At 39.9% G+C, this 25,986-nt stretch overlaps 1 protein-coding gene across 8 annotated transcripts in view; it reads right to left on the bottom strand.

The window, feature by feature from the left end:
• arhgap39 (Rho GTPase activating protein 39) overlaps nt 1-25,986 on the bottom strand; it is a 103,133-nt gene that overhangs the window by 8,758 nt on the left and 68,389 nt on the right. For 7 of the 8 annotated variants that reach the window (XR_014272219.1, XR_014272220.1, XR_014272221.1 and 4 more), the window contains 8 exons: nt 23,783-25,070; nt 16,147-16,311; nt 12,833-13,018; nt 11,027-11,240; nt 5,598-5,671; nt 4,425-4,624; nt 3,660-3,751; nt 3,334-3,503 (listed from right to left, as the gene is read on the bottom strand). Coding sequence is in view for 5 of the 8 variants with exons in the window: in XM_082510283.1 (XP_082366409.1) it covers nt 3,334-3,503; nt 3,660-3,751; nt 4,425-4,624; nt 5,598-5,671; nt 11,027-11,240; nt 12,833-13,018; nt 16,147-16,311; nt 23,783-25,070 (2,389 nt within the window). In the remaining 3 variants the exon portion in view is untranslated. Of the gene's footprint in view, nt 1-3,333; nt 3,504-3,659; nt 3,752-4,424; nt 4,625-4,951; nt 5,140-5,597; nt 5,672-11,026; nt 11,241-12,832; nt 13,019-16,146; nt 16,312-23,782; nt 25,071-25,986 lie in introns of those variants that run through there. The other variant, XM_082510285.1, reaches the window with a different exon arrangement.

Genomic DNA, 25,986 nt, shown 5'->3' with positions numbered 1-25,986 from the left:
CCTTGGGACTTCCAGGTCACAGATGTTAGAAGTGAAGAAGTTTCTCGGATGAGAGAGGTGAAACGTCTTCAAGAAACTTAAAGAAGTTCAGACGCTTTTCTTTCCAAGCTCCTTAGACAACCCAGAACATAAGTCCAGAACTACCTCAGCAAAAAAGAACAAGATGGTAAGCTTGAAAACATGGAGCAGCCAGCACAGCCTCCAGACTTAAACCCCATCAAGATGATTTGGGATGAACTGGACAGAAGAGTGAAAGCAAAGCACGCTACAACTGCCAACATTTATGGGAACTTCTACAACAGATAGGGAAGAAGCTTCCGAAGAATATTTGATTTCTATTGTAGACAGAACGCCACGGGTGTTTTTAGCTGTTACATCTGCCAAAGGTGGCAACTTTGATGAGTCAGAAGTTTAAAAAACATTTTGGTTTATAAATTGATTTCTTTTTTAACTCCAACTGCTTATTTGTACGATGCTTTCATTTCAGAGTGCAATGAGACATTAAACTCCATAATTTTTTAATTAAAACCTAGAAACCTGGAAACCTTTTACCAGTAGTGTATATGATCATATTTAAGACTGAAACAATAATTAATGGTAGGACTTCTTTGAGCAGTCTTGTGGGAATGAGGTCTAAAAGACTCATTGATGGTTAGGAGGAAGTAATGACTGAAGTTAATTCAGAAAGATCAAGAGGAGAAAGAGTCTAAATACATATCAATGGTACCGAAAGTAGCTGGACATAATGTTACATCAGTAAGATGGTTATGAATATTTTTTTATTTAATGTTTAAAATTTTATATCTCTGACTCTCTCGCACCTGGAATCATCCGTCCCTCTTCTTCACCATTTGGTGTTTCTTTTTGGTTGAAAAGAAATACAAAACTCTCCATCCCTGTATTTATTTCACTGGTCTGAGAAAAATCACAATTTAAAAACAAATACCAGTTTCATTTGTCGTCTTCTGAACCAGATGGTTGGCTTGATGGTTTTGGAGAACAATCTTCTCCAAAAGTATCTGGTAATGCAGCGTCCCTTCTGTGTTTAGGGGCTCTTGTTAACAGCATTCTGTGAGATTTCCTTAACTACTTCACCTTCACCTATCTCAGTGACATCTTGATCTTCTCAGAGTCAGTCCAGGAACATGAAAGCCTTGTCTGACAAGTGCTTCAACAACTTCTTGGGAACAAGTTCTACGTTAAAGGTGAGAAGTGCGAGTTCCACGCAGAACTTTTGTCATTGCTTGGTTTCATTGTGAAGAAAGGACAAATAAAGGCTGATCCAACAACAGAGGCAGTAGTTCTCCCATCTTTACTTCTAAGAAATACTCTCTCTCTAAGGTACTTTTTATACCCAGTCATAATACTGATGATTAACTTGATTACTTGCAAATGTTCATCCTTTCTAGTATAACATACCCCTGTGCCAACCTTCTTGAGGTGTGTTGCTGCCATTACATTCACAATTAGCTAATATCTTTATTAAAAGTGAAAAACGTGTCTAAGTTTGAACATTTGATATATTTTATATGTTCTATTGTGAATAAAATATGGGTTTATAAAATTTGCAAATCATTGCATTCTGTTTTTATTTATTTCACACAGCATCCAAACCTTTGTGGATGTGGGGTTGAAGTATAAGTTGTGCTAACATGTCTCTATTCAGGTCATAGTAGTCTAAGGAGTCTAAGGAGCTTGGAAAGAAAGCAACTTCTTTAAATTACTTGAAGACGTTTCACCTCTCACGCTTCAGTTATAAAGTCCCAGGTATTTAAATCCTAGTTAGGGTTCAAATATATGGACTACAGAAACCACCCATGCTTTAACTTGAGATGCAATCCGGACTGCTTCCCAAGAGATTGCACCTTGAGTCTACAGTCAAGGGACAAGAGCTGAGGCAGATCTTATAGAGAGCAAAGTAAGTAAGTATGAAGAGCACTCCAAAGTGAGATCAACCTGACCCTGCAGGAACTCACAAAACTTCTACCTTCTCCCATTTCATAAGAGGTTTGTGGACAAGGCACAGTTGGCACAACACACGAAAGAGAAAGAAAGACAACTCCAGAAATTCCAACACTCCAAACCAAAACTTACTACTTTCAATTAATGCCCAGACTAAAACGGAAAGACTTCACAACCAAAGACAGCCAGGTACGTCAAGCACAACTTATCAAGCTCAGCTTTACAAATCTGATAATTTTACCATCCAAAAACCTTTCTGTGCGCACAAATGTCTGTGCAGATAACCATTTGTAAATCTTAGTTTACGCTTGTGGATCATATCGTACACATTTGCAACCCTTTTGAGGCAAGTTGTGTATAAATGACCAGTATTTATTCAGGTTTGGGCATACATATTTTTAAAATGGTTTCATATGTGGTCAAATTGCTTTGTATTTGAGTCTGAATTGAAGCACATGCTTGTGAGTCTTCAAAAGTTAAACACAAATCACTGCACGCGTTCATAAATCTTCATTTATGTTTGTGGACCATACTGTACATATTTGTAACCCTTTTAAAACACCTTTCTCTTCTATCTGCCAGAACGAAACGTGTACGGGACGGACAGGACTATAAATCCCACTTCAGCTGTACATCTGGAAAATGGTAAACGGTAAACGGACTGGTTGTTACACAACTTGCCTCATTCACCCATTCATACAAGCACTTTTTGCTATGCTTGTTCTATCTAAGTGTTTTCTATCTACTATTTACACACATTCATACTCTGATGTATGCATCAGAGAAGAACTTGGGGTTAGTATCTTACCCAAGCATATTTGGCACTTTGACTGGAGCAGCCTGGGATCGAACCACCAACTTTACAATTAGCAGATGACCTGCTCTAAGTAAAAAGGTCAGTCTTGGGATGATGCAAAGGTTCAAATTTTGGATGGAGAAGACTGATGTTTTGACATAGAAGAAAAATAGACCACCTTTGAACAGAGTGGGTGGTTTATGCCATCAGCTGTCAGCCCCCTACAATTCAGTCTCGAGATCCCTTCCCAGGTGCCTAAACTCATGTTGCATGAGGTGATCTCAACAGGTCACATGACAGGGTGAGGCAAAGTCTCACACTGGTTTCACCTGAAACCAGTGTAATGACCCATACCTTTTTTCACACACTGGCAGATGTGCATGATTAATAGTAAGTCAGGTTAAGGGACAGTCCCCACTAGGTTTAAATCCCTGGGATTTTCCACCATTTGGTTTTAGAAATTAAGAAGCCTCTTCGATGAGAGGTGGAATGTGTTCAAGAAATGTTAAAAAGTCCACTCGCTTTCTTTCCAGCTCCTTAGACAAGCTGTGCTAACCTGTGCATATTTGTGTTACCTGTAGGAATCGAATGAGATAGCAGAGCACCAGTTTGTTGATATGTGGCAGGCCCAGCACCACACCGACAGCTGCTTCTGGGTTGTCATAGTGAGTGATACACTCCTCATAAAACTCGTGAGGGATAAGCGGTTCTTCGAGCTCCCTGTACCAAAGTTTCAGCAGAGAGGCTGCAGATACAGAAGAGGACACCAAGTGAGACTTCTAAGAAAGCACTTATTCAGGAATGAAAGTCATTTGAACATCTCATACTACTGCAGGCGGATCATATCTGGGCTGCAGAGACACAATGTTCAGTAGCACTATTCAACAGTGTGTATGTGTACCAGGAATGTGTGGGTCTTCCAGTCCTGTAGGGATTTTCCATTGATCCACTTGCAGCTTGAGGGCATTGACTTCATCTATGTCCCCTGGTACTCTGGAGATCAAATATCACAGGATATTTACACTTCCGGCCCTCTTCTTATGCTACATAGTTGTTTTGCATAAAGAGTGTGAGAACCAGAAACACAAGGATGTACAAGAGCTTCATCTCAGACATGCAGAAAGCAGATACAACACACACAACCTGCTGACCACATAACTGCTCACAAAGACTTGTAGCAACTCTTATAAAAACACAAATGTTTCTTCATCATTTTTGAAATGCATTAAAAATATGTTGAAAACTGACACACAATTGTGGCTAGAAGAGAAATCTGATATCCAAATGTATGTATTAAAAGATTATATGTCATTAACTTGCCCAACTTTGCACTTCTTTCCTTTGAGTTTTAAACTGACTGTTTGTCAGCCCTTAAAACTTAACCTGGTTGCAAACGTGGTTGCAACATGATGCAACATGACAAGCTCCACATTTTGACCAAGACTTATGTACTTTAAGAGCATGTGACCAAGAAATTATTTATAGTAAGATTTTGCATGGTTCCACTAACTAATGACACATTAAATAGTCATTAAATGCTTCACAGAATTTAATGTCTGTAAAGCATTAATTTTATTTTGTTTCATTTTTTTCCCCTCACATCTGTTTTCATACTGTGCAGTCTTCTATCATCTATTTGGTCCCATTAGCTCCCTTCCTCACTCACCTGAAAATGCCTTCTGTTTGGTCTCCATTGAGACACAGAACCTCTTCAGAGAGGCGAGTCTGTACCCATGGCAATTGGCGGTCTGGATATCGCTCCTTCTGGAGTGCCATGACCTCCTCAAGGGAGGACCCAAACATGGAAGGGTTGAAGATGGCGTTCCTGGCATGCTTGATTTCCTCTATGCAGGGTTTCTGCACACCCTGAAAAAGTGTGACAGAAACGCACACACAGACACACACAGATAAGTTACTGCAGGGCAGCTGAGGCAGAGCTGAGAGCATTTTGAGTACTAAAGGAACATTCAAAAGTATCAAGTATTAAGATGTCAGTGGAAAAAAATCCACAAATATAGTTAAACAGTACTTGAGCGATTATGGATTTTGGCGATCTCTACACGTCAACCATGGGAACATACTTTCTTCTCGCATGAGTTTACTTTCTAACTCTCGTCTGGATTATTTCCTAGTCAGCAGCTCACTGTTGAGTGACATTTCAGACACTGAAATACACCTTATACCTGTCAAGGATCATGCTCCCTTGTCTTTAATTCTAATACATAAGTAGGTCATTCAGCCAAGTAAAAACTGGAAATTTAACACATTATTGCTTATAAATGAAGATATTATTAAATATTTTAAAAAAGAGTGGGCTTTATATTTAGACTATAATGACCTGCCTGGAACATCAGTATGTGGTCTCTGGGAGGCAGGAAAAGCTGTGATGAGAGGAAAAATAAGTTCATTCTCATCTCATCAGAAAACAAATATATATTCACCACAGATGAGCTCATCTAAACACAAAACTGATCTGTTTCTTGATAACATAGCCCTTCCAAAATTATTAGACATTAGGTTATAGCGATCAAGGGTATAAAATGTGTAATAAACCTTCTTAAGAGCTTTAGATTATTAAATAAACTGGCTGAAATGTACAGTTCTTCCAATTGCTCCTTCCATTTCTTCCTCATTAATAGTCAGGTATTGTTTCTCCTAGGCTTACAGATTTAAATACACTAAACTACATACTACATATTTATGAATATATTTATACTCATAAATATCATGTCTATATGTTCTTCTTTTGCAGGCTGCATCACTGAAATGAACATTTGTGTCAATAAAGACTAGGTTGAAAAGGGGAAGTAAAAACATGTGGACAGACGGCGCTCCGTACCTTCTTGGCTCCAGTGAGTGCAGCTTTTGTCAGTTTCCTGTAGCAGTATTTAGCATAACTGCTAATGGCCACACCTTGAGCAACAGAAAAAGACAACATATTAACAACATTAGGAGACTGTTTTAGTTGTCTTAAATTGATTCATTAGCACGACAACAACTCAAACATTCTTCCAATCTGTGGAGATTCTGTATCTCACGATGTCAATCACTGGTGTTGGATTACCATTTTGTAGATTTGATTATGGCGCTTTGGCTGTTGCCATCTGAGATTTGAAGTAGGAAGTGTCCATATGTGGATGACAAGGTGGAGCTGGTGAATAAGGCTTCAATGCTCAAGCCAGCGCTCAATATATGTACATCAATGATAATTTGCTTCGGAGAACCACTTCTAATTTCAATAATTGCTTAGGCAATGGCAGCAACTATTACTGTGTTTTGAAAAAGCAAAATGAAATAAAAACTTAGTACAACAACAGTAATTGTAATCTCTGACTAAAAGAGAGATGGAGCATCAGTTGTTTATGAGAGACTTTAAAAATAGTGCTGAAAGTAAATCTGACAGCCATAGTGACTGTCTGTATTTTGTTGCAATTTACAAGAGGTCACCCAAGGGAAATAGCACAAGAAGTTATACTCAAGCTAAGGCTTTGTTACAGGAACATTTTGGAAATGGATCGTCAATGAAACCGAGCTCGTTAAATCAGAGGACGTTAAGGTACTTCAGGACTACAGTTTACTTCTTAGAGAAACGGTAAATGTTAAAAGAACTGATTCCTACTATGGTGCCAAAAAATGTTTGCCCCCTTCCTGATTTCCTAGTGTTTTGCATATTTGTCACACTTACATGTTTCAGATTATAACCCAAGTAAATACAAAATGCAGTGTTTAAATGATGATTTCATTGATTAAATGAGAAAAGTTCTGCAAACCTGACTGGTCCTGTGTAAAAATAGTAATTGAGTTCAGTTTCACTAAACACACCTGATTACTGGCAGAGCTGTTAAATCAAGAAAACACCTAAATAGATCCTGTCTGACAAAGTGCGGCAGACTGAAAGATCTCAAAAAGCCAGACATCACGCCACAATCTAAAGAAACACCTGAGAAACAAGTCTGGAAAAGGTTATAAAGCCATTTCTAAAGCTGTGATGCTCCAGTGAGCCACGGTGACAGCCATTATACACCAGTGGAGAAAACCTGGAACCATGCCTGTAAATAAGGAAAACATTCCACATCAGAAGGATATTTGGCTTCATTTAAGACACATTCCCCTTCTAGAAATCGAGTCAGAGATTGAGTCACTGTTAGGGGTAAATGTACCAAAGGCACTGGAACCACTGAGTTTAAAAAAAGAGTAAAACATATTAACAAATTGAAAGTACATAATGTTTGTCTGTGAGATGGTTATGAATATTTTTCCAAAGGTATCCAGAGTCGCATGTAGTGAAAATGTAAAGCTATTGCTTCACTCGTCTACGTTCATCTGAAGAGGAAAAAATTTCCACGGGACTTTTAAACCAAAGGTATTCACAGTTTTACTTAACCAAGCCAACACGAATGCAATAAAATAACTTTCATTACCCATGAATTTACTTATTAAATAACTAATTACACAAAATAAGTTTGACAGTAAATATAAATACTGAAATATATGTACTATATTAACTTGGCTCCCACACCACCTCTGTGTAATTCATTATTGTACATTTAAACATTTTTAGGAAATGATCAGACAAAAGAGGAAGGTTAAGAAAGATCCTTTATTCCGACCATAGCACACGGACTTGGAGATAAAAGGATTCAAAGGGTTTGCATAGCAAGTGGCTGTAGACAAATTGGCACTTGATGATGGGACATTATGGTATATCCCTCACAATAGTGCTGAACTCATGCAGAGGCTAGATCTCACTAGCTCTTTGACAAAAGTTGCAACCAGAGCTTGGACAACATTATTGAAGCACTGTTGAATCATCTGGACGGAGAACAAAACAAAAGGCAGTCTACATCCAAAGAGGAACTTTAGAATATCCTTAAAGAATCGTGCAGAACAATTTATGAGGACTACTAATAGAGATTAGAAGAATGCTTGACCAAATGAGTTCATGTTGTGTTGCAGAATAAAAGTGGTTATACCAAATGATTCACTTTCATACTACATAGAATTTTATATATTCAGTTTTAGGCTTGTACACTGTATTTCCTTGGATATTTGGTAAACATTATGGAAACCATTTGTGGATATAGACATGTAAAAACACAATGACTACTTAATTCAACTCAATTTTATTTCTGTAACTCTAAATCAAAAACAGTTGGCCCAAGTTACTCTATACTGTTCATGGGACCCAGCTGGACGCATCCCAAAGAGACGACATGGGCCCAACATCCCGTAGGCCTGTCACTCACAGGGGGCATCATAGCGGCAGCCAAGAGTGGAGGCCTTGGCGGACCAATCCCCTCCTATTGAGGCTGGAGTGGTGTCTCAGGATTTTCAGACTGGGATGGTGAATGCCATCTTTAAGAAAGCGGATTGGAGGATGTGCTTCAACTAGGCCAGGGTATTGGAAAGGACAATATGTCTGTTAGAACAACCCCAGATCCAGGACAACAATGCAGTTTCCATCCTAGTAGTGGAACCATGGGCCAGCTCTTTATCCTCTCAAGGATGTTTCAGCGTGAATATATGTGGAAGTTTGTCCAACCAATCTACGTGTGCTTTGTATGCTTGTGGAGGGCGCTGTAGGAGTATGGGGTGTCTGGCCTGTTCTTATGAGCCATTCCATGTCCATGTACAACCGCAGCGAAAGCTTGATCCCTTATTGCCAGCAATCTGTTAGACTAATTTACAGTGGGAGACTGCTCTTTGTCACTTTTGTTCACAACATTTATGGACAGTATTTCTAGGTATAACCAAGTAGCGGCCACAGAATCTCATCTCTGCTTTTTGTAGATGACGTGGATGACTCCTTTTTAATGTATATGTCAAAGTCAGCAGAAAGGTATTAAATCACCACTTGGTACTTGTTTTAGTCAAATATCTTCACCAAAAATAAAATGATTCTATAGAATTTAATTATTTCTTTGGATTGTGAGTTATGTAGATGTCTGTTGGAACTGTCTGGTGATAGAATCTCCTCCAATAACAATAGAATAGAATAGAATAGTCATTTATTGTCATTGTACATGTACAAGAAATTGTGAGTGCTTCACACCAAGTGTGCTAGAATAAAATATAAAAGCAGGAATAAATAACACCTGAAGGTGGAGACAGATTCCACCTGTTCTCCATTTACAATGACAGGGGAGTGGACCTGTCACTGCCTCCTGAAGTCCATTATGAGTTCTTTTGTTTTAAGGACATTGAGCTTCAGGTTGTTTTCTGAGCACCAGTGGGACAAATTCTCTCGCTCCGCCCTGTACGCTGTCTCAACTCCAGTTGGTTAGGAAATCCTGTGATCCAGGAGCAGGTGGCAGAGGGGATGTTGAGGTGGTCCAGTTTGTTGGTAAGGATGTCTGGGATGATGGTGTTGAATGCCGAGCTGTAGTCCATGAAGAGCATCCTCACTTAATTCTTCCTGTCATCCTCCGTAGACTGATTTGGTCTGTAAACAAACTGGTAGAGATCGAGATAGGGCAGTAGGCAGCATGTGCTGAGAGACTATCCGCCTCAAACACTGGTGAGGGCTTGAATGCCTCTTCACACCTGGCGGGAGTTGTTGTCAGTGAGGAAGCCCTCTATACTCCTCCTGCAGGCCTTCTTTGGCCCGTTTGATGCTCCTCCTCCTCAGGTTGTCCCTGGCAGTGATGTACAGAGAACGGTCCCTCAGCATGAAGGCTGAGTTACGAGATCAGAGCATGTACTTCACTCGTGATCCAAGATTTTTGGTTAGGAAAAACCTAGGTGGTTCAGTGACCTGGGTGCTTGGAGAGGTTTGTTTCCTAAGGGAGGTGGAGACAGGGAAGAGAGATGGTCAGATTGTCCTAGGTGGAGGAGGGGTGTCGGATTTTAGGCCCACTTGATGTTATTCTACACATGGTCCACTGTCCTGTCCCCTCTGCTCATGTACACTTAACATGTTGGTGGAATTTGGGGAGTACTGATTTTAAATATGTCTTATTAACGTCCCCTGCAACAACATTGCCTTTTTTAATGTTTTTCCATCTGCCCCATAAACCAGCTCCCTTTTGTTAAATTTAGTTCTGCCTGCGCTGTCTGCATCTGGTCCTCCCTTAAAACACACGCCAGTGATCGTGACACCATTAGCTTGCGAGGTAGATAGAAGCGTCTGCACTGACTGGACATGGCCTCTAAGTACGGTTAGGAGTGACTGTCTATAATTCTACTGTTGGCATCAGTTATGAAGTACATAAGGACAGAACGCTCCGCCCCTTCCCTTACCAGATTCACTCCAGTCCTGGGGGTGTAGATTCCGGCCCGGTAACTCCACTGAGGCACTGGATTCAGTTACAATCAGCGGACAACACTCCTGGACAAAGCAGTTGTATTAAATCTCTGATTATAGCTCCTCCATTGTGTTTTTGAGAGATGCATTGGTTGTTTTTGCAGCTGGATGCGACAGCCAGCTCTGCATCCCCACTTTTATTTTATCTTCTCGCTTGCTGTTCCTGACAACAACCCACGAAACACCCGATGGTCTTACAATCTCAGGTGGGAGACTTTCATTCCAATCTAAAGTCCAGACTGAGGTTGAGGCCAATGCCAGTTCTTAACAAGTGGAAGTGATCAGTGCTTTGCAGGACGACGCAACGAAAAGGCATAAGAGTATGAGTAAAAGCAATTGATTTGTGTAGCGAAATAACTATCCCTCTTTGTCTAGAATTAAAATGAGCAGAGAAGATGTGGTTAAAGGTTTTTTTTTTTTATATCTGAGAGTCAGTTTACAATAAATGTAAACAATGTAAGCTTTAAGTTTATTTATGTGGCAGATGCTTTGAGTCTCTGCCTGTGTTCCAACACCACAGATATTCTAAGTTACAAAACTTGGCAATGTCATTATGAGAGATTGCAAATTTATAAAGTAGAGTAGAAAAAAAAATGTTTGTGCATGTGTGAATATATGTGTTTGTGTCTTGTGCCTGTATGTTGAGGGGATATAAATGAAAAATGTACGGAATAAGAGAAGTTTGTAAAAATCAAAAAGACAAGGAAAGACGAATGCTGTGTCAATTTCTTTTCAATGAAAAATTCCTGTGTTACTTTTACAAAATGCTTTGTCAATATCCATTTGCACCATGAAGTGCTGTCCCGTCAATCTTTAAGCATTTGGCTAAATACGAGTAAAGAGTGTAATTTATCCAAGTCTTTCCATCAAAAGCCACCTCAGTAAAATACCATCCAAGTGACTTGGTTCCAGACAGATCATGTGTCACTGGTACTAAATAGCAGAGATGTGTGTTGGACCCTCACCTTTGGTGTCATTCAGAGGGTCCATGTGTCGATAAATATAGCCCTCCAGGTAAGTGTGGAAACGGGGTGTTGGGGGAAAGAAAGCTAGACAGATGGCCATCAATTCCCAGCCTCGCTCTAGGCTGTCGTAGCGGAAGTTCTCTGTAGTTTGACGACACAGCTGGATGTAGAGCTCATCACGCAAACCCTGATTACTCCACCCACGCACCACAACCTGACAGACAGGCAGAGGACCATGTAACATTAAAAAATTTGAGGTCATTTGAACTTTTCTGTCCAACTGATTTACCTCAATTCTGCAAAAATTGGAATGGTGCGTAAAATGTATATGAAAACACAATGCAATGATTTGCAGCTGTCATAAATATTTTATGCACAATAGAACAAAGACATATCAAGTATCGGAAATCAGAAGATGCACCATTGTAAGAAAAAATAAGGTCATTTTGTATTAGGTGGCAGCAACATGTCTCAAAAAAGTTGGTACAGAGCCATGTTTAAAACTTTGTTGCGCCAGATGTTTTCAGTTAGTGAAACAAATCCAGTATGCAGTTTATCATTGTCTTGCTGAAATATACAAGGCTTTTCTTGGCAAATATGTTGTCTGGATGTGAGTGTTCCATAGGCAGGGTGCAGGATTTTGAACTGAATGTTAATAACAGGCCAGATGGTCTCTCTCCTATTTAATGCAGAGGATGCGGTATCTTTGTTTTTAAGAATTTCAAAGGTTGATTCGTCTGACCACAGAACAGTCTTCTACTTAGCCCAGTCCATTTTAAAAGGACCCTTAGCCCAGAGAACATCGCATCACATCTTTGCATAATAAACCTTTAACCTGCATTTGTGAATATCACAGGAATGTTCACAGACAAAGATTTCTCAAAGTGTTTCCGAGCCTGCAGTCATTTCCATGAGAGAATAATGACTGATTTCAATATAGTGCCACCACAGGGCCTAAATAACACAGGGACCCAATACTGGTTTTTCGACTTCATATTTTCTGAATCTTTTGATGATATTTTGTTCTGTAGATAACGAAATATTCAAGTTTTTTTTTAACTCAATTTTACATTAAGGAACATTATTGTGCCTCTTTTTATAGTCTTTATAAACCAAGTCGTGTTACTGACCTGTTGACAATTAACCAAATTAGCTAATATTTTAATGAAATAGTAAAATGTCTCACTTTAAACATTTGCTAAAATACTGTGCAAAAGTCACGATCCACCCCTCATTTCTTTTTATGTTGGTAGGAAAATGGGAAATGGAACAGTGCTCTATTGAACTCTATAAAACATATAATACAGTATAAGGTAAAGGGTACGAACAGAGTTTCTAAACTTGAAATGAGCTTGAAAGTCAATATTTGGCATGACCGCCTTTATTGTTCAGTACAGCCTGAACTGTCTTGAGGAAGCTTTCTTGTAATTTCTTTAAGCAGTCTTCAAGACAAGTTCTCGGTTTTCGTGTAAAACTTCCCACAGCTATTCTTTCTTTGGCTGACTTGTTCTATTCTATGATTCTGATGATGATTAGAAATAAAAATGATCCTTTATTCCATTAAAAGTCTGAATGTTTCAGGTCACTGGATATTTTTTTCATATTATCCTTCTTTAGTGTAAATAGGGTTGTTGGCCTTCCAGTTCTTCTTGTGGCCTATATTTGGCCAGTTTACTCATTTTTTAAACAGCACAGTGGCTGTGTACACACTGTACCAAACTTCTGGACTCAGTGTCAGTTTTCTAGTGAAGGTGCTGAAATAAAATTATTTATAAGGACATAATGAGAAAGTTAGGAAAAACTCACCTCCAGAGCCACAGAAAGGGGGTCGGCCTTGGAGCGACGGTCTCCCATGTAGGTCTGGATGAGTTTAAAGATCTCGACTGCCTCCTTTTTCACGCTGCGGTCTGAAGTCACAATCATGGGCTTCTTGATAGGCTCACTGCTCCAGGCCAACATGTTGGCAATAGAGACCTTTCTTCTAAAAAGACCCTGAGGAAAGAAATCAGGGATTGAGAGAAATATAAAGTTGTTTAAGTGACACAGAAACAGATGCTAAGAGAGTAACTGACATTTAATTAACCTTGTCTCAGCAGAGAATTATGGCTGCCATTCCCTGAGCATCTTCCTGAAGTCTCTTCTTGTTAAAAGGATTTCTTCTGCACTACTGTCACCAAATACTTGTTAATGGGGATCATCTTAAATTCATTAAGGTCTTTTTTTTACAGTATATAGCCATTGAAGAACCCGTTGCTATGAACTGACATTGTATAAATTAAATTTTTATTTAATTTAATTATAGTTGTACATTTTCCCTTTTTTGTTGAAAATATTACATATTCATAGCCCTAAAAGGCTTTGAGATATTTTTTAAGTTAAGTGAAAGGTAAAGATTATCAGTTTGGATATGATATGAGGTCATCACTCTTTCACTAAATTTTAGCAACAGTTGCACCAAGTGTATAAACTACTGACAGTGCAAAGCTGAATATGCCTCTACTGAATATAGCAAGAAAGGTTGACCTTGGAGAAATTAGCATGTACTTTACATGACTACAGGCGTTTCATCAAGATATTGCTACCATTCACAAACACATTAAATCCATCTGGGTTAGACCTTCTAATTAACAACCTGGAAGCAAGCTTTAACCATCGGGGGAACAGATGGTTAAAACAGAAACAGATTGAAATCAAAATGACCGTTTCTGGAGAAACTGCAGGGGGATTGTTGTTACTGTCTGTTTCATTGTCCACTGTAGCAACTTATAGATTGCATTCATTATTAGGTATAAGAATTTAGCAAAAGCGGGGCTCAGGAAGGAACCGGCAGAAACACCAGAGGGTCCCAGCCCCTGGTAGTCTTGAGTTGTCACTCAAGACTGTAAGACCAGACTGACCAACCAGTGGACCGCCCAAAAACATATAACTCAGTGGCTTACACATGGATGCTGGAATGCCTTCGACATCAACATGACCTCAAGAGCCTTCATCAGGAATTCGATGGGGATGTGGCAAAAAACACTTGAGGTCAAATTCAACCCAAATACACAAGTCACCATCAAATGCAGGATATACTGAGGATCTGCCCTGTACCCACTGCTGTTCTGCATAGGCCTGAACCCCTTCAGTGAGACGATTAAACAAGACTGGCTTCTAATACCAACAACATCAAGCTAAATGCCAGGAGTTATTGAGACATCGATTCACTGACCCACACCACTGGGATCTGCAGCAGTGACATTGGAATGTCATTCAGACTGGAGAAGTGCAGTTGATAGTAACAAAGTGGGATAACAAGCTGGTCAAAGGAGGAGACACAAGCTGCTGACATCAAGACAACAAAGGTCCTTTGCTGTTCCTAGGACTGCGCTCTTCTGGACAAGGATCTCTGATGTTGTTCCTGGGATCTGCTGGAGCCACTCGCCTAGCTTGGGAGTCACCGCACCTAGCGCTCCAATTACCACTTGTAGGTACAGGTACCACTGTTACCTCCACCCTCCACATCTTCTCCAGTTCTTCTCTGAGCCCTTGGTACTTCTCAAGCTTTTTGCGTTCTTTCTTCCTGATGTTGCTGTCATTCAGTATCGCTACATCTATCACTACGGTCGTCTTCTTCTGCTTGTTAATCCACCACTATGTCTGGCTGGTGAGCCACCACCATTTTGTCTGTATCTGGAAGTCCCACAGGATCTTAGCTCGGTCATTCTCCACCACCTCCAATTTTGACCTCGGGACTTCCAGGCCATACTCGGCACAGATGTTTCAGTACACTATGCCGGCCACTTGGTCATGGCGTTCCATGTATGCCCTGCTAGCATCTTGCATCCTGCTGTTAAGTGCTGGATTGTCTCAGGGGCATCTTTACACAGCCTGCACTTGTGTGATAGCCTCTATGGATCTTGTGCTCAGAGCTTGTTCCTGTGCTGCCATGATTAGTGCCTCTGTGCTGTCTTTCAGTCCAGCTTTTTGCAACCACTGGTAGGATTTCTGGATGTCAGCTACTTCCTCTATCTGCTGGTGGTACATACCATGCAGGGGTCTATCTTTTCATGTTGGTTCCTCCTCTTCTTTCTTGGGTTTCTGCTGCCTGGGCATAGGCATTCTTACCTACAGATAGGATCTTGTTCTTACTGTTCAGCTGACTTCTTAGAACTTGCCTGATCCTCTGCAGGAGATTGCTCCGTTCCGTAGTAATAAAACCAGTGAACAAGTCCGTAGCCAGTCTTGTCAATGATCTCACTGAGAGGGCTCAGGCTTATACAGAATAGGAGTGGGGACAGTGCATTTCCTTGGTAGATCCAGCATTTGATGGCAACTCGTGCTATGGGCTTGAAGATGGCTTCTAGTGTTGTATGTCACAAGTTCCTGATGAAGGCTCTGAGGGTCAGCCTAGCCTTGCAGTCTCAGGCCACTGCTCTGTTTACCAGTACTCCTTCACTCCTTTGGTATTCCTCCCAATTCCTTTCTGTGCCTTGCTCGGGTATCAAAAAATCCATAGGTTGCACATCCTCTTCAAGTAACCCCTTCTGCTGGGGTTACTTGTGTAGTAGCATTCCAACAATGTCTTGTGTTTATCTCTTGCCCACTTGTGCCTTCATGTTCCAGCAGCACACTTCTCATTAGTGTGTCCTGGTTCGTCAACACCTGACCTAACCTTTTGAAACCAGGCAAGTCCGAGTCGGTATGTCTTCGTTTGTATGTGAAGTATGATTTATTAGCATAGGGGGTGTAGCCTAGGGACCCTTTCTGAATACAGACACCCCCAACCTGAAGATCCAAAGGTGTGTCTACGCTTTGGGTAGATAATTACTGTCTATTTATTATAATAAAACCTTTTTACTGTCAGTATGTGACACCATCAACAGAATCATTTAAATCAACAGTGTTATTAATGCAATGCTGTTATTACAGTCTTACTATAATGTTAATTGACTGTTAATTTATTTGTTTCACATGCATAGAAATTAATTAATTAAAAAGCATGAAACTTCCTTTAGAGATCTTGAAAACAGACCATTAGAATAAAGTATAGGATACATAAAGCGTTTTTATACAGTAGAGATATCAGGTTCAGAATCACTAAAAGGAAACAGGCTTGTGTTTTATATTTTTGTGAATACCTGTGTGTGTTTATTGAAGTGCTTGGATGCCCAGTTCTCAATGTCGGTCTCCGAGGACGGCTTCCTCAGGGTGAACTCTGGGAAAATGCCACAGCTGGCGCTAGGCATCATATTCCTTGCATTTCGACTGGCTTCAAATTGGGCACAAGCTCCGAGGTCCTCTGACTTAAAGTTGGACAAACAGAGAGGGAGTGAGGAAACAGACAATTAATCTTGTGCCGCAAAACATTTATAAAGTTTCTTTAGCACTTACTAACACTCAGGTAGCAAATTCAAGACTGACATTTTAATTTGTCAATATTGGCAAGGTTATTTCAGAGCAACAAAGTCCAGTCATTCTTTAGAAATAACAGCTTTGAACAAAAGAAAGATATTCAAAGGCATCATAGGTGTAAGAACCACTATGATTATGTTTGTTTGTATATCAATTAAAAAAAATTATATGGGTGTGGCATTAGAATTAAAGCAGGAAATTGATAAGGTTATCCAACTAAAACTAATCGCTGAATCTAATATTATGTTCTCTGAAATGTAAAAACATTGAAATAAACTTTTCTTCAAAAAAAATGCAAAGAATTAAATAAAATATACAGTACTGTATCAAAGTTCAGTATTGAATATTACATATTTTAAGTTATATACAAAGTGCCTCTGAATGGCGTTTGAAGCCAATTCTAAATTCCAAAGTAATTAAGCAACAAACAATTAAACGACAGTGTTTTCAGTTTCTACTATAAACACGTCAGTTTTTTCTTACACATTTGTAAACTGTACTTTCAACAATTAAAAAGCATGTTTTAAGGAGAAATATTCATGATCAACTGCCTTTTGAAGGAACAGGAGTCAGATGTAGTTTATAGTGCTTTACTATCTTAGTCCTGCAATAGTATAAATTAAACTGGAGAACACTAAGAATTTTATCAATAAAGATACAGTAAATAAAGACCTACTTTAAATAAAGATACGCTACAAATGATCTAAATACAGATAGTTTAAAAAAAATACAGTAACTGTAAAATATAGACAATATAGCAAATTGGTTATTGTAAATTCTAAAATAACGTCCTGCTGCCAGGAATTTGCTGTTGAATTTACAGCAAAGCTAATTTAAATTCACAGTGGTTGCTATAATTACCAATTAAATTTACAGTAAATTTACTGTTAATAAAATTTACTGTAGCTTTACTGTAAATAAAAATTATAGCAAACTGCAGTAAAATCCAGTTACAGCAATTTTATTGTAAATCAAATTACGAGGATGTAAAAAGTGTTTACAGTAAAGTTAATTGCACTTTTTACAGGAAATGATCACGCAGCTCCAGCTGCCATTAAATTTCTTTAAAATGTATGTGTGTCTGTCCTTATCCACTTAAGTCGGACAGAGGGGCGAGAGGGATTTTCACCTACCTGAGGCGCGCTCCTGTGCAATCCTTCAAGATCTTGGTTGTTTCTCAATATACATACTTGTGTATACCTGTATTCTTGTGGACTTGTGAAATGTCATCAGTTGCAGCCCAAGTACTACTCCAATTCAATTCAAGTCATGCAGGCTTAAAACATCCAGATGTTCTCACTTTGCCCATTCTGCTGAGCATGCACTGGGAGTGACCTTTGTGTGCTTGGTGCAGCCAAGTTTTTCAGAATGCATTTCATCCAAAATCAAAAGCGGCAATGACAGATGACGGCTGAAACTGTAAGGTTTGAAATATTATGGTATTAACAAGACAGTTCTAACATCTGACATGTTTGTTTCTGTTCAATATGCAGACTGAACTGTGCATGTCTAATGTTTTTATTAAGAGAGATGAAGTTTGTGTTTCAGTGATGTAATGACTGTGCCCGGAGGCATCCTTGTCAGATCCCCGACCCACCTCATTCAGCTCCTTTCAATGTGAAGGAGTAGTGGCTCTACTCTGAGCCCCTCCCGGATGACCAAACTCCTCACCCTATTTCTTAAGGGAGAGGTCAGACACCCTTTGGAGAAAGCTTATTTCTGCTGCTTGTTTCTGCAATTTTATTCTTTTGGAGAGCCCACGGAAAAAGACTTTTGGACTGCCTCAAAGAAATTCTGGCATACTGTCAGGCGACTCAGGACGGGAAAACAGTGCTCTACCTACACTGTGTATAGTGCGGGTGACTTGCTGCTGACTTCGACTAAGGATATTGTCAAGCGTAGAAGGAATAATTCGAAGTTAACATTCGGTTTCAAGAAAAAAGTCAAAATATGGACGTTATGTGTAGGCTGCTCTAGAAAATGCCTTATGTAGATGAGTTAGTGGAAGAAATTGATCAGCCATCTTACTGTCTTGTGATAAAACATACATCCTTTTCATTTAAAAAGTGTAACCATCGGTATCCCTGCATCTGTCCACTGCCAGCAACTTCATTTTATACAAATCAGGCCAACTCTTACATTTTTGTGCTTTTTGCTTCTGACCTGACGCAGCTTTCTGCACCATCCTTTCAACATCCTTATACTTATCACCACACTGTGTTTGCTAAAAAAGGAAATAATTTCCTTTCTTGCAACGAAAAGTACGATTTTACTAACTTATCTACACAAGGCATTTTAAAGGGGGTATATGGTTGTTCCAAGAAAGACTGCCTTGAAACAATGGTAACCTCCACATTTAAACTTTTTTCTTAAAATAGTATTTTAACTTTACTCTCAAAATGATCAATACATTTTTTTTCTTAATATGGCCCTAATACTCATTTGTCAGCTTAGACACTATGAAGCAGATCAGTAAATCTCTGAATGTTAGAAGACCACGGCCATGAACACGAAAGGCGAGCAGATGTTCTGTACATCTAAAAAAAAGGATTTATATAGTAGTAATCAGCATCTCTAGATAATGTAGTTTATATGGCGCGTGTATGCATGTAATGAATAAATCAGTCCAGTTTTTACTGCATCTTTTTTAATCAATTTTACATCAATGATCCTGTTATAGCCAAACATTTTGTCAAAATGCTTAAAAACACAAATAATCTACTTTAATTCTAAGGAAATTGAGTAATTTCTGTTGTAAATATTAATCAATGAAATTGGGAGGGAATGACAGTAAAAACACACTTGAGCTGAGATGTGATTTTATCAACTGCACTGCCTCCATTTGTAGAATGATTGTGCTGGATTCTCTGTTCTCAGGAAGTCCACACAAGCAAGAACAAGTACTAACTTGTGTTCTTGGGTATTGAGAAACAGCTCCTGACTTTCTGTAGATTTTTCACCTGGAAAACGTAAAGGTCAAATCACATCTTTAACAAACTCCAACATGAGGGGAAAAAGCTGCTCCTATCAGCAGCCATTTGTTTTACAAAGTAAAGGTTGTGATGCTGATCGTAGGAACAGACAGTGCTGTTTTGGACACTAGAAAGAAGTTTACTTTTATTCCACCTGAGCTCAGTAACGCCTCTGCCTCTTGCCACAATTGCACTGTGTAATTAACCTGCTCACTTCCACACATAACAAAGTCTGCAAAAAGGCTTCTAGACTCACCTTTTATCAAGGTGTCATGCATCTTTTGTATAAGAAGGGCTGCCTGATGACTCCCTGGTTGATAATTATACACATCTGGCCAATATGAATACAATCTATAAAATTCTAATCATATGATTTGCTGCTTACTCGTAAAGATTGAGGAAGACCTTCTTTCTACACCTGGTCACTAAGCTAATGGCAATTACCTAAATGTTCATGTGCTTTTGATTTAATGACCTCGACTCACCTCTGCACGAGATTTCTGGATGAATTGTAGAGTTTTCGTGTGGAGAAACCCTCTGTAGACCTTTCTGAACTGGAGTCCAGGAATCACTATCTAGATTTTATTTATTTATTTTTGTCACAACTTGTTTTTGCCTCATTTTTAAACAAGCAAAATAACTTTATTTTTCCTCAGTTAATCAGTAATATTTCCAAAGCAATTGACAGGACACAAGAGGTGGAAAAGAGAGGGGGCCAGGGTAGAGTTGCTGGAGACAAGTGTCAGGAGTTATTTGTGGCAAAAGGATAGCAGCAAGAGTGAAGGTTGAAAGGTTTACAAGATGGTACCTGAGGCTTGTGTCTATTTGTGGACATTAGGTTTGAGATAAACAGTCTTTGCAGTCTGTACAGCCTCTTGGTAAACAGAGAGACAGTCCCTAAGTATGTAAGGAAACATACAGCTCATCCTTCTTCCATCTTCTCTCAGCGCGTCTGCAATCATGTCTGAGCCTCTGCATATGTTCATTCAATCACTGCTCTGACAAAGGCTTAGAGCACATCCTTTCTGGAAGAATGTTAAGACCTGCAGCAGGGGACTGAAAATGAGGCACTAAAACCTCTTTTTTATATGAGAAACAGAAAAGTCATTGGGCCTGCCTGGTCACGAACTAGTGTTATCCTTACTGTGCTTTTATTATGGGCATTATACTTTAACAGGCTTCTCTTCTTAAGCTCAAGCTCATCATCAGCTGCCTGTAGTATCAGTCCAGTATTTTGCTAATACCTCAGTTTGGTGATAACACTGCTGATGTCCACCAAATAAAAGTAACATGATTAATAAAGAAATGTGACTAGCATGTGTCTCTATATGTTTTGCTGTTTTCCTGTCAGTGACCATGATTCATCACGACTGAACTAGGGTGTACTACAAAGCCAGCACACCCTAGCTGAAAGTCAGTTTTCCGTGTGGATCTTTTTACTTGTAACTTGTGCTGAGCCCTTAACCTGGTCGGGGGTGGTTTGTGTTTACTTTTAGTTTAAAAATCATCTGGAAGCGCCACATTTTCACCGATTCTTTTATTTTAAGCATGTAGTGTGCAGTGCATCATCATAATTTTTTTAATCATCTGGTAACATCTTTGACTGAAGTGGGGATCGTTTTGTGTTTTAGTAAGGAACAGCTTGGCTTCTTCCACAGAGATCTACAAAACACCAATTTTTATCCAAGTACACTGAAAGCTTGAAGCAGAAAGCTTGGCTTAGTGGAAAAACTTCATAACCACCATTGTGATACCCACTATTTCCAACTAGGGCTGCCACGATTAGTCGACTAGTCACGATTACGTCGACTATCAAAATCGTCGACGACTAATTTAATAGTCGACGCGTCGTTTGAAGCTTTGTACGATCACAAAAGACGCAGGAATAATAGCAGGATTTAAGAGTGTAATAACGGACTGAAACAGAAGATGGCAGCACTGCATGTACAAGGATGCCAGCTGCCGTTAAACCCCGAAGAAGAAGAAGCGGTGTCCCAGAATTCATAGCGCAGCCCAGCTCAGTTTCCAACAATGGCGGCCGCTAGTTAGTTTTAATGTTACTCTTATTATTCTTTCTGGGTCACAAAATAAACGTTTAACATATTTTCAGGCGAGAATGTAGCTGTGTAAACCTCAAATATCGGCTCAGTTTATCAAGACACCACATATTTTCAAAAGCGCTCCGACGTTTTCGGAGACGTCTGTTACCCACTAGCTCGATAGTGGGGCAAGGCTCACTAGAGCCCGTGAGAACACCGGACTCCCTGCAAATCGTTTTCAAACCCACCGCCGTCTTTTGCTACTCAGGTTAAACATGATATATAAGTCACTTAGATAACTTTAAAATGTTATTGTTTGCCTTTTTTTTTAGTATTTTATTTGTTCCTGAGTAAATCTGTTTGGCTGAGATTAAAGTTATAGTTTTTACACAGCTGAATAAACTTCAAGCAGACAGCTGATTATCAGAAGTGTGAGATGCTCAAGAATATACTCCGGTGTCCTGTTATATTTTAGATAGCAAGGAGCAGACGGCTGAGTTTATTAAACTTCACCGAAACAATCTGCAAATTTCATTAAAATTTAATAAGCTATCATCTTGTCTTTTTTTTTTGTTAGCACATACCTTAAACACTTAAAGCTGTAAGCTAATGATAGTTATATAAGACCAGATGCTGCTGGTGCAATAAGCTGTAGTTTTGCATCCAATGGATGATGATCTGATTAGTCGACTAATCGCAAAAATAATCGGTGACTAGTCGACTATCAAAATAATCGTTTGTGGCAGCCCTATTTCCAACTAAGGTTTTAGGTATTATAGAGTCAGCTAATGCAAAGCAAGCCAGACTGTGTTGAATTTCATTCAATGTATACCCCTCAGAACGGCACTATTATCTCATCGTTGCAGCTCTCCATTTAAGAACCACCACTGAGTCAAAGGTTATTGTTGGTTTTTACAGTAATAGATAATCTGTTAGTATATAAAGGTTTTTTTTTAAACAGTTCACATTTCAGGTGTCAGCAGAGGTGTACAAAAAGCGTAAGAGCGGAACTTCAGAACTTGTAGTCTGTCAGAGAGGAGAAAGATCACCTTTATTTCAGCTCTGAGGTACTGCAATTAAGTGGCATTTATACCAGGGTAACCAGAGGGGATAATACATATTTGAAATATATAATTTAGCCTCATTTCTGCTGTCCAATACAAAGAAATGTAAACTTTAATAAATGATTCCAAATTGCAAAACTCTCAGTTGTGTCTCTAATAAAACCTCTGTAACTTTGCTCTGCTTCACTTCAGCAGCATCAGGTAATGTTCATATGCTGATTCATAGTTTTCTTCCATTTCTGATCTACTGCAGAATATTTTTAAGGCGGTTGTCTGCTATAAAAAGCTAGACCAGCAAAATCTCCTTCATGTTTTTCTGCATTTTATCCTCAGTTACTTCGACACAAATTCATCTGCTGTGATGCTTACTGATGAAGTCTTACAAGTGTCAGCTTTGTTTTTATATATGGATATGTACTGATAAATGATCAGAATTATAATATTTCGAAACCGAATCGAATCAAATCAGGACCTTGTGAATTGGAATCAAATCAGAGAAATCAAAATCGATGCCCAGCAATATTTATTTGTGTCACAGAAAGTTATATTTTAAATGTCACTTAAAGTTTTGTGGCCACTCTCATCTGCCATTGTTGCTTTTGAGTTTCAAACAAAATACATTCTGGAATAATTGGCTGTACCAAGCACATGCAAGTCCACACCGATGCATCCTTCATAAAATGGGCGGAGAAAGATGTCCGTGCATTTTGAGCATAGTTGACTTGATACATACGCTGAACTTTAACAGTACTTAAGCTGCGACTGACAACATTTTACAGTTACACAAAAATACACACAAGGACTCGTTTTGAGAAAGAGACAGTGTTAGCTACTGCTAAGCTAGCTAATGCTTTAAACTATTGGCTACAAAATGATGTAGCATAGACCTATAGTATGCTATGTTGGGTGCCTTTTAAAATATCAGCATGTGGTTGTATTTACCTTAATTTAATGAGCCGTCAGTTCCAATAAATACACCACCAGATTGAATGAAATGAAAGTGCAAGGGGGGGCGTGTGTATGGGAGTTTGACACAACGACTTACAGACTCCAAAAATTAAGATGGCAGCCCCCATAAGTGGGAAATTCTGTCTTTACTCTTGTACAAAGGAAGTGGCGCCACGTTATCCATCTCTTACACATTTATTCATACACACACACACAATAAATCCCCCATTAAGTAAAGCTGTTATAGATTAGCAATGGTAACTGAACTACAAAAGCAATAATAATGGAATTATCCTATCCTTCTAAATATGGCTAGAAAATTCTAGCATGCAGCAGTACCTGTGAGGGATGAAGGTAAGGTTCAGGGGAGGCCAGGTTGGTCTGAACAGAGAGGCTTTTCTCCAGGAGGGCCTGAGGGAACCCCAGCCGCTCAAAGGTACTTCGTTTCCAGTGGTGGCCATCGCTCTGTGCTAGTGCCTCGTCCTCACTGAACGCCCTCACCACTGGTCCCGGTAATGGCAGAGGCACTGCTCCGTCGCTCTCATAGCCATCTTTAGAGCTGCCAGCTTGGGAAGCACCACCTCCCTGCCCAGAATCCCAACTGCACCTCTGTTTCATCACCTGCTGAGCCTCCCAAGCAAGTCTGGCCTGAGCCAGCATGGCTTCAGATGCTGTCCCAGTAAGCTCCACCTCCCCATACCGAGTCAGTTCCTGTGGGAGGGATGGCTTGCGGCTTTTGCGTTTGCGGTTGCCAGAGGGAGAGAAAGCCCCAGGCCTGGCTGTAGAAGAAGAAGAGAGGGAATGTGTCTGGCTGGACGTCCAGGATATGGAGTCCTCATAAACTAACCTCTGGCTTCCCTCTCCACCCTCTCCACTGTAGTCCAGCAGGAGGCGGGGGTCTCTGATCAGAGATTGGCTGTGTTGCAGAGTGTAGGACCCCCCATATGAACTTCCATAGCCACCGGTTGTGCCGTAACGCAGAAGACGGTCTGCTGTCTTGAATCGAGGACTAGAAGAAGACTGCTCCACGTACACCAGCTGCTTAACATATTCCTTGCCCACAGGACTGTACTCCAAACTCTGAGTCTTTTCGGGACACTTCTGCCTGGTCAGAACCAGCTGGCCATAGGGTGACTGTCCCTGCTTGGGGGAGTGGTAAAGGGGGACTGAAGATTTTCGAGCAGGTGACTTGCCAGTGCTGTAGAAGGAAGAAGAATCAGAGAGGTGCATGTCAGTGGGAGGCTCTTCATAGATGGGTGGGGGCTGAAAGTCTGTTGGCGGCTCCTCATATAGTGGGGGCTCATAGGTGTAGCGGGGTGAAGGAGGCTGGGAGTCAGCTGAAGTGAGTCGATGGGTGTTTGAGCCACCCAGCTCTGCCCGCTTAAGAAAAGGAGACTGACGGCGGTCGGCATAAAGAACTGGGGAGCTGTCAGGTTCTGAAGAAGGGTTTCCTCCAGAGGGACAGCGAGCTCGTGAGGTGGTGCCCCCTCCAGAAGGAGTGCTAGGGCTGGAGGGGTCACAGGGAGAGTAACCATTTCCCTGATGGGCCAAGAAGCTGGGCTCTCTGTCTGTCACCTTGATCAGCATTCGCTCTTTTGTACCAGTATTCCACCTGAAGGGAGAGGTCCTGGTAGAAGAGAGCAGAAAAAAAGAGAGGAGAGACATTTTGAAAAAGAAAAGAATAGATGCAGTTAGAGGATATTAAAGTTCATTTTGAACTTATCAATTCCTGTTCCAGTTACTCTGTTACAATTAATCTTGTAATTATTAGAAAATACCTCATAATCACATTTATCTGAAAGTGATTGTTATTATAAGGTAATAAAACCAAGATTAACTTGTTCCTAAATGATGGGAAGAGAAAAGCATGCAGAAAGAGAGCAAAAGCTCATGATATGAAGTAATATGCCTGCAACAGAACGGGATCACTACCATTTAATGATGATGTCACTGCTGATAGTAGTAGTAGAATATAATCTGAACTGCGCAGGACTAAACTCTGCTCAGATTTGACCAAATGCGGCAAACGTGATTGGACAGCAGTTTAAAATACCAGTGGGTAACGTCCCAAGGCATACTGCAAACGCAACCAAAGGGTTTCTGAAAGGAAGTTATATTTCTGTGAGCCAGTCACTCAATCACAACAGAGCATTCTTTTCAGTTACAGAAACAAAAGTAAAAGGCAGAAAGACCAAAAGACAAACAGCAACTGGATTCGAAAAATTCAGCAAGGTTTGAAAATAATTTTAAAATTAGAGTTTGAGTTCAGGGAACAGACTAGATCAGAGCGTGCATCAGCAGCATCTTTTCAGTATGTGGAAATGCTTAAACATCTACAAAAAAGACACTGGATGGATGGGAGCATATTTTGATCTAAAACCTTCAATACGTACAACCTACCAGTTATATAGGCACTGTCGCAGAATTTGGAACTGAGAAATGATAACAAGCTGGATGGTCTTTCTCCTCTAAAGCTTAGAGGATGTTGCACACATGCTTTTAAAAAATGATTTCATGAGAATGTTTTTATTTCTCTGGCCACA

Source organism: Aulonocara stuartgranti, assembly GCF_965226115.1.
Source record: "Aulonocara stuartgranti genome assembly, chromosome: 17".
NCBI classification, from domain to species: domain Eukaryota; kingdom Metazoa; phylum Chordata; class Actinopteri; order Cichliformes; family Cichlidae; genus Aulonocara; species Aulonocara stuartgranti.
Note: the sequence above shows the minus strand (reverse complement) of the source record. Positions and strands in the feature narration are given on the sequence as shown.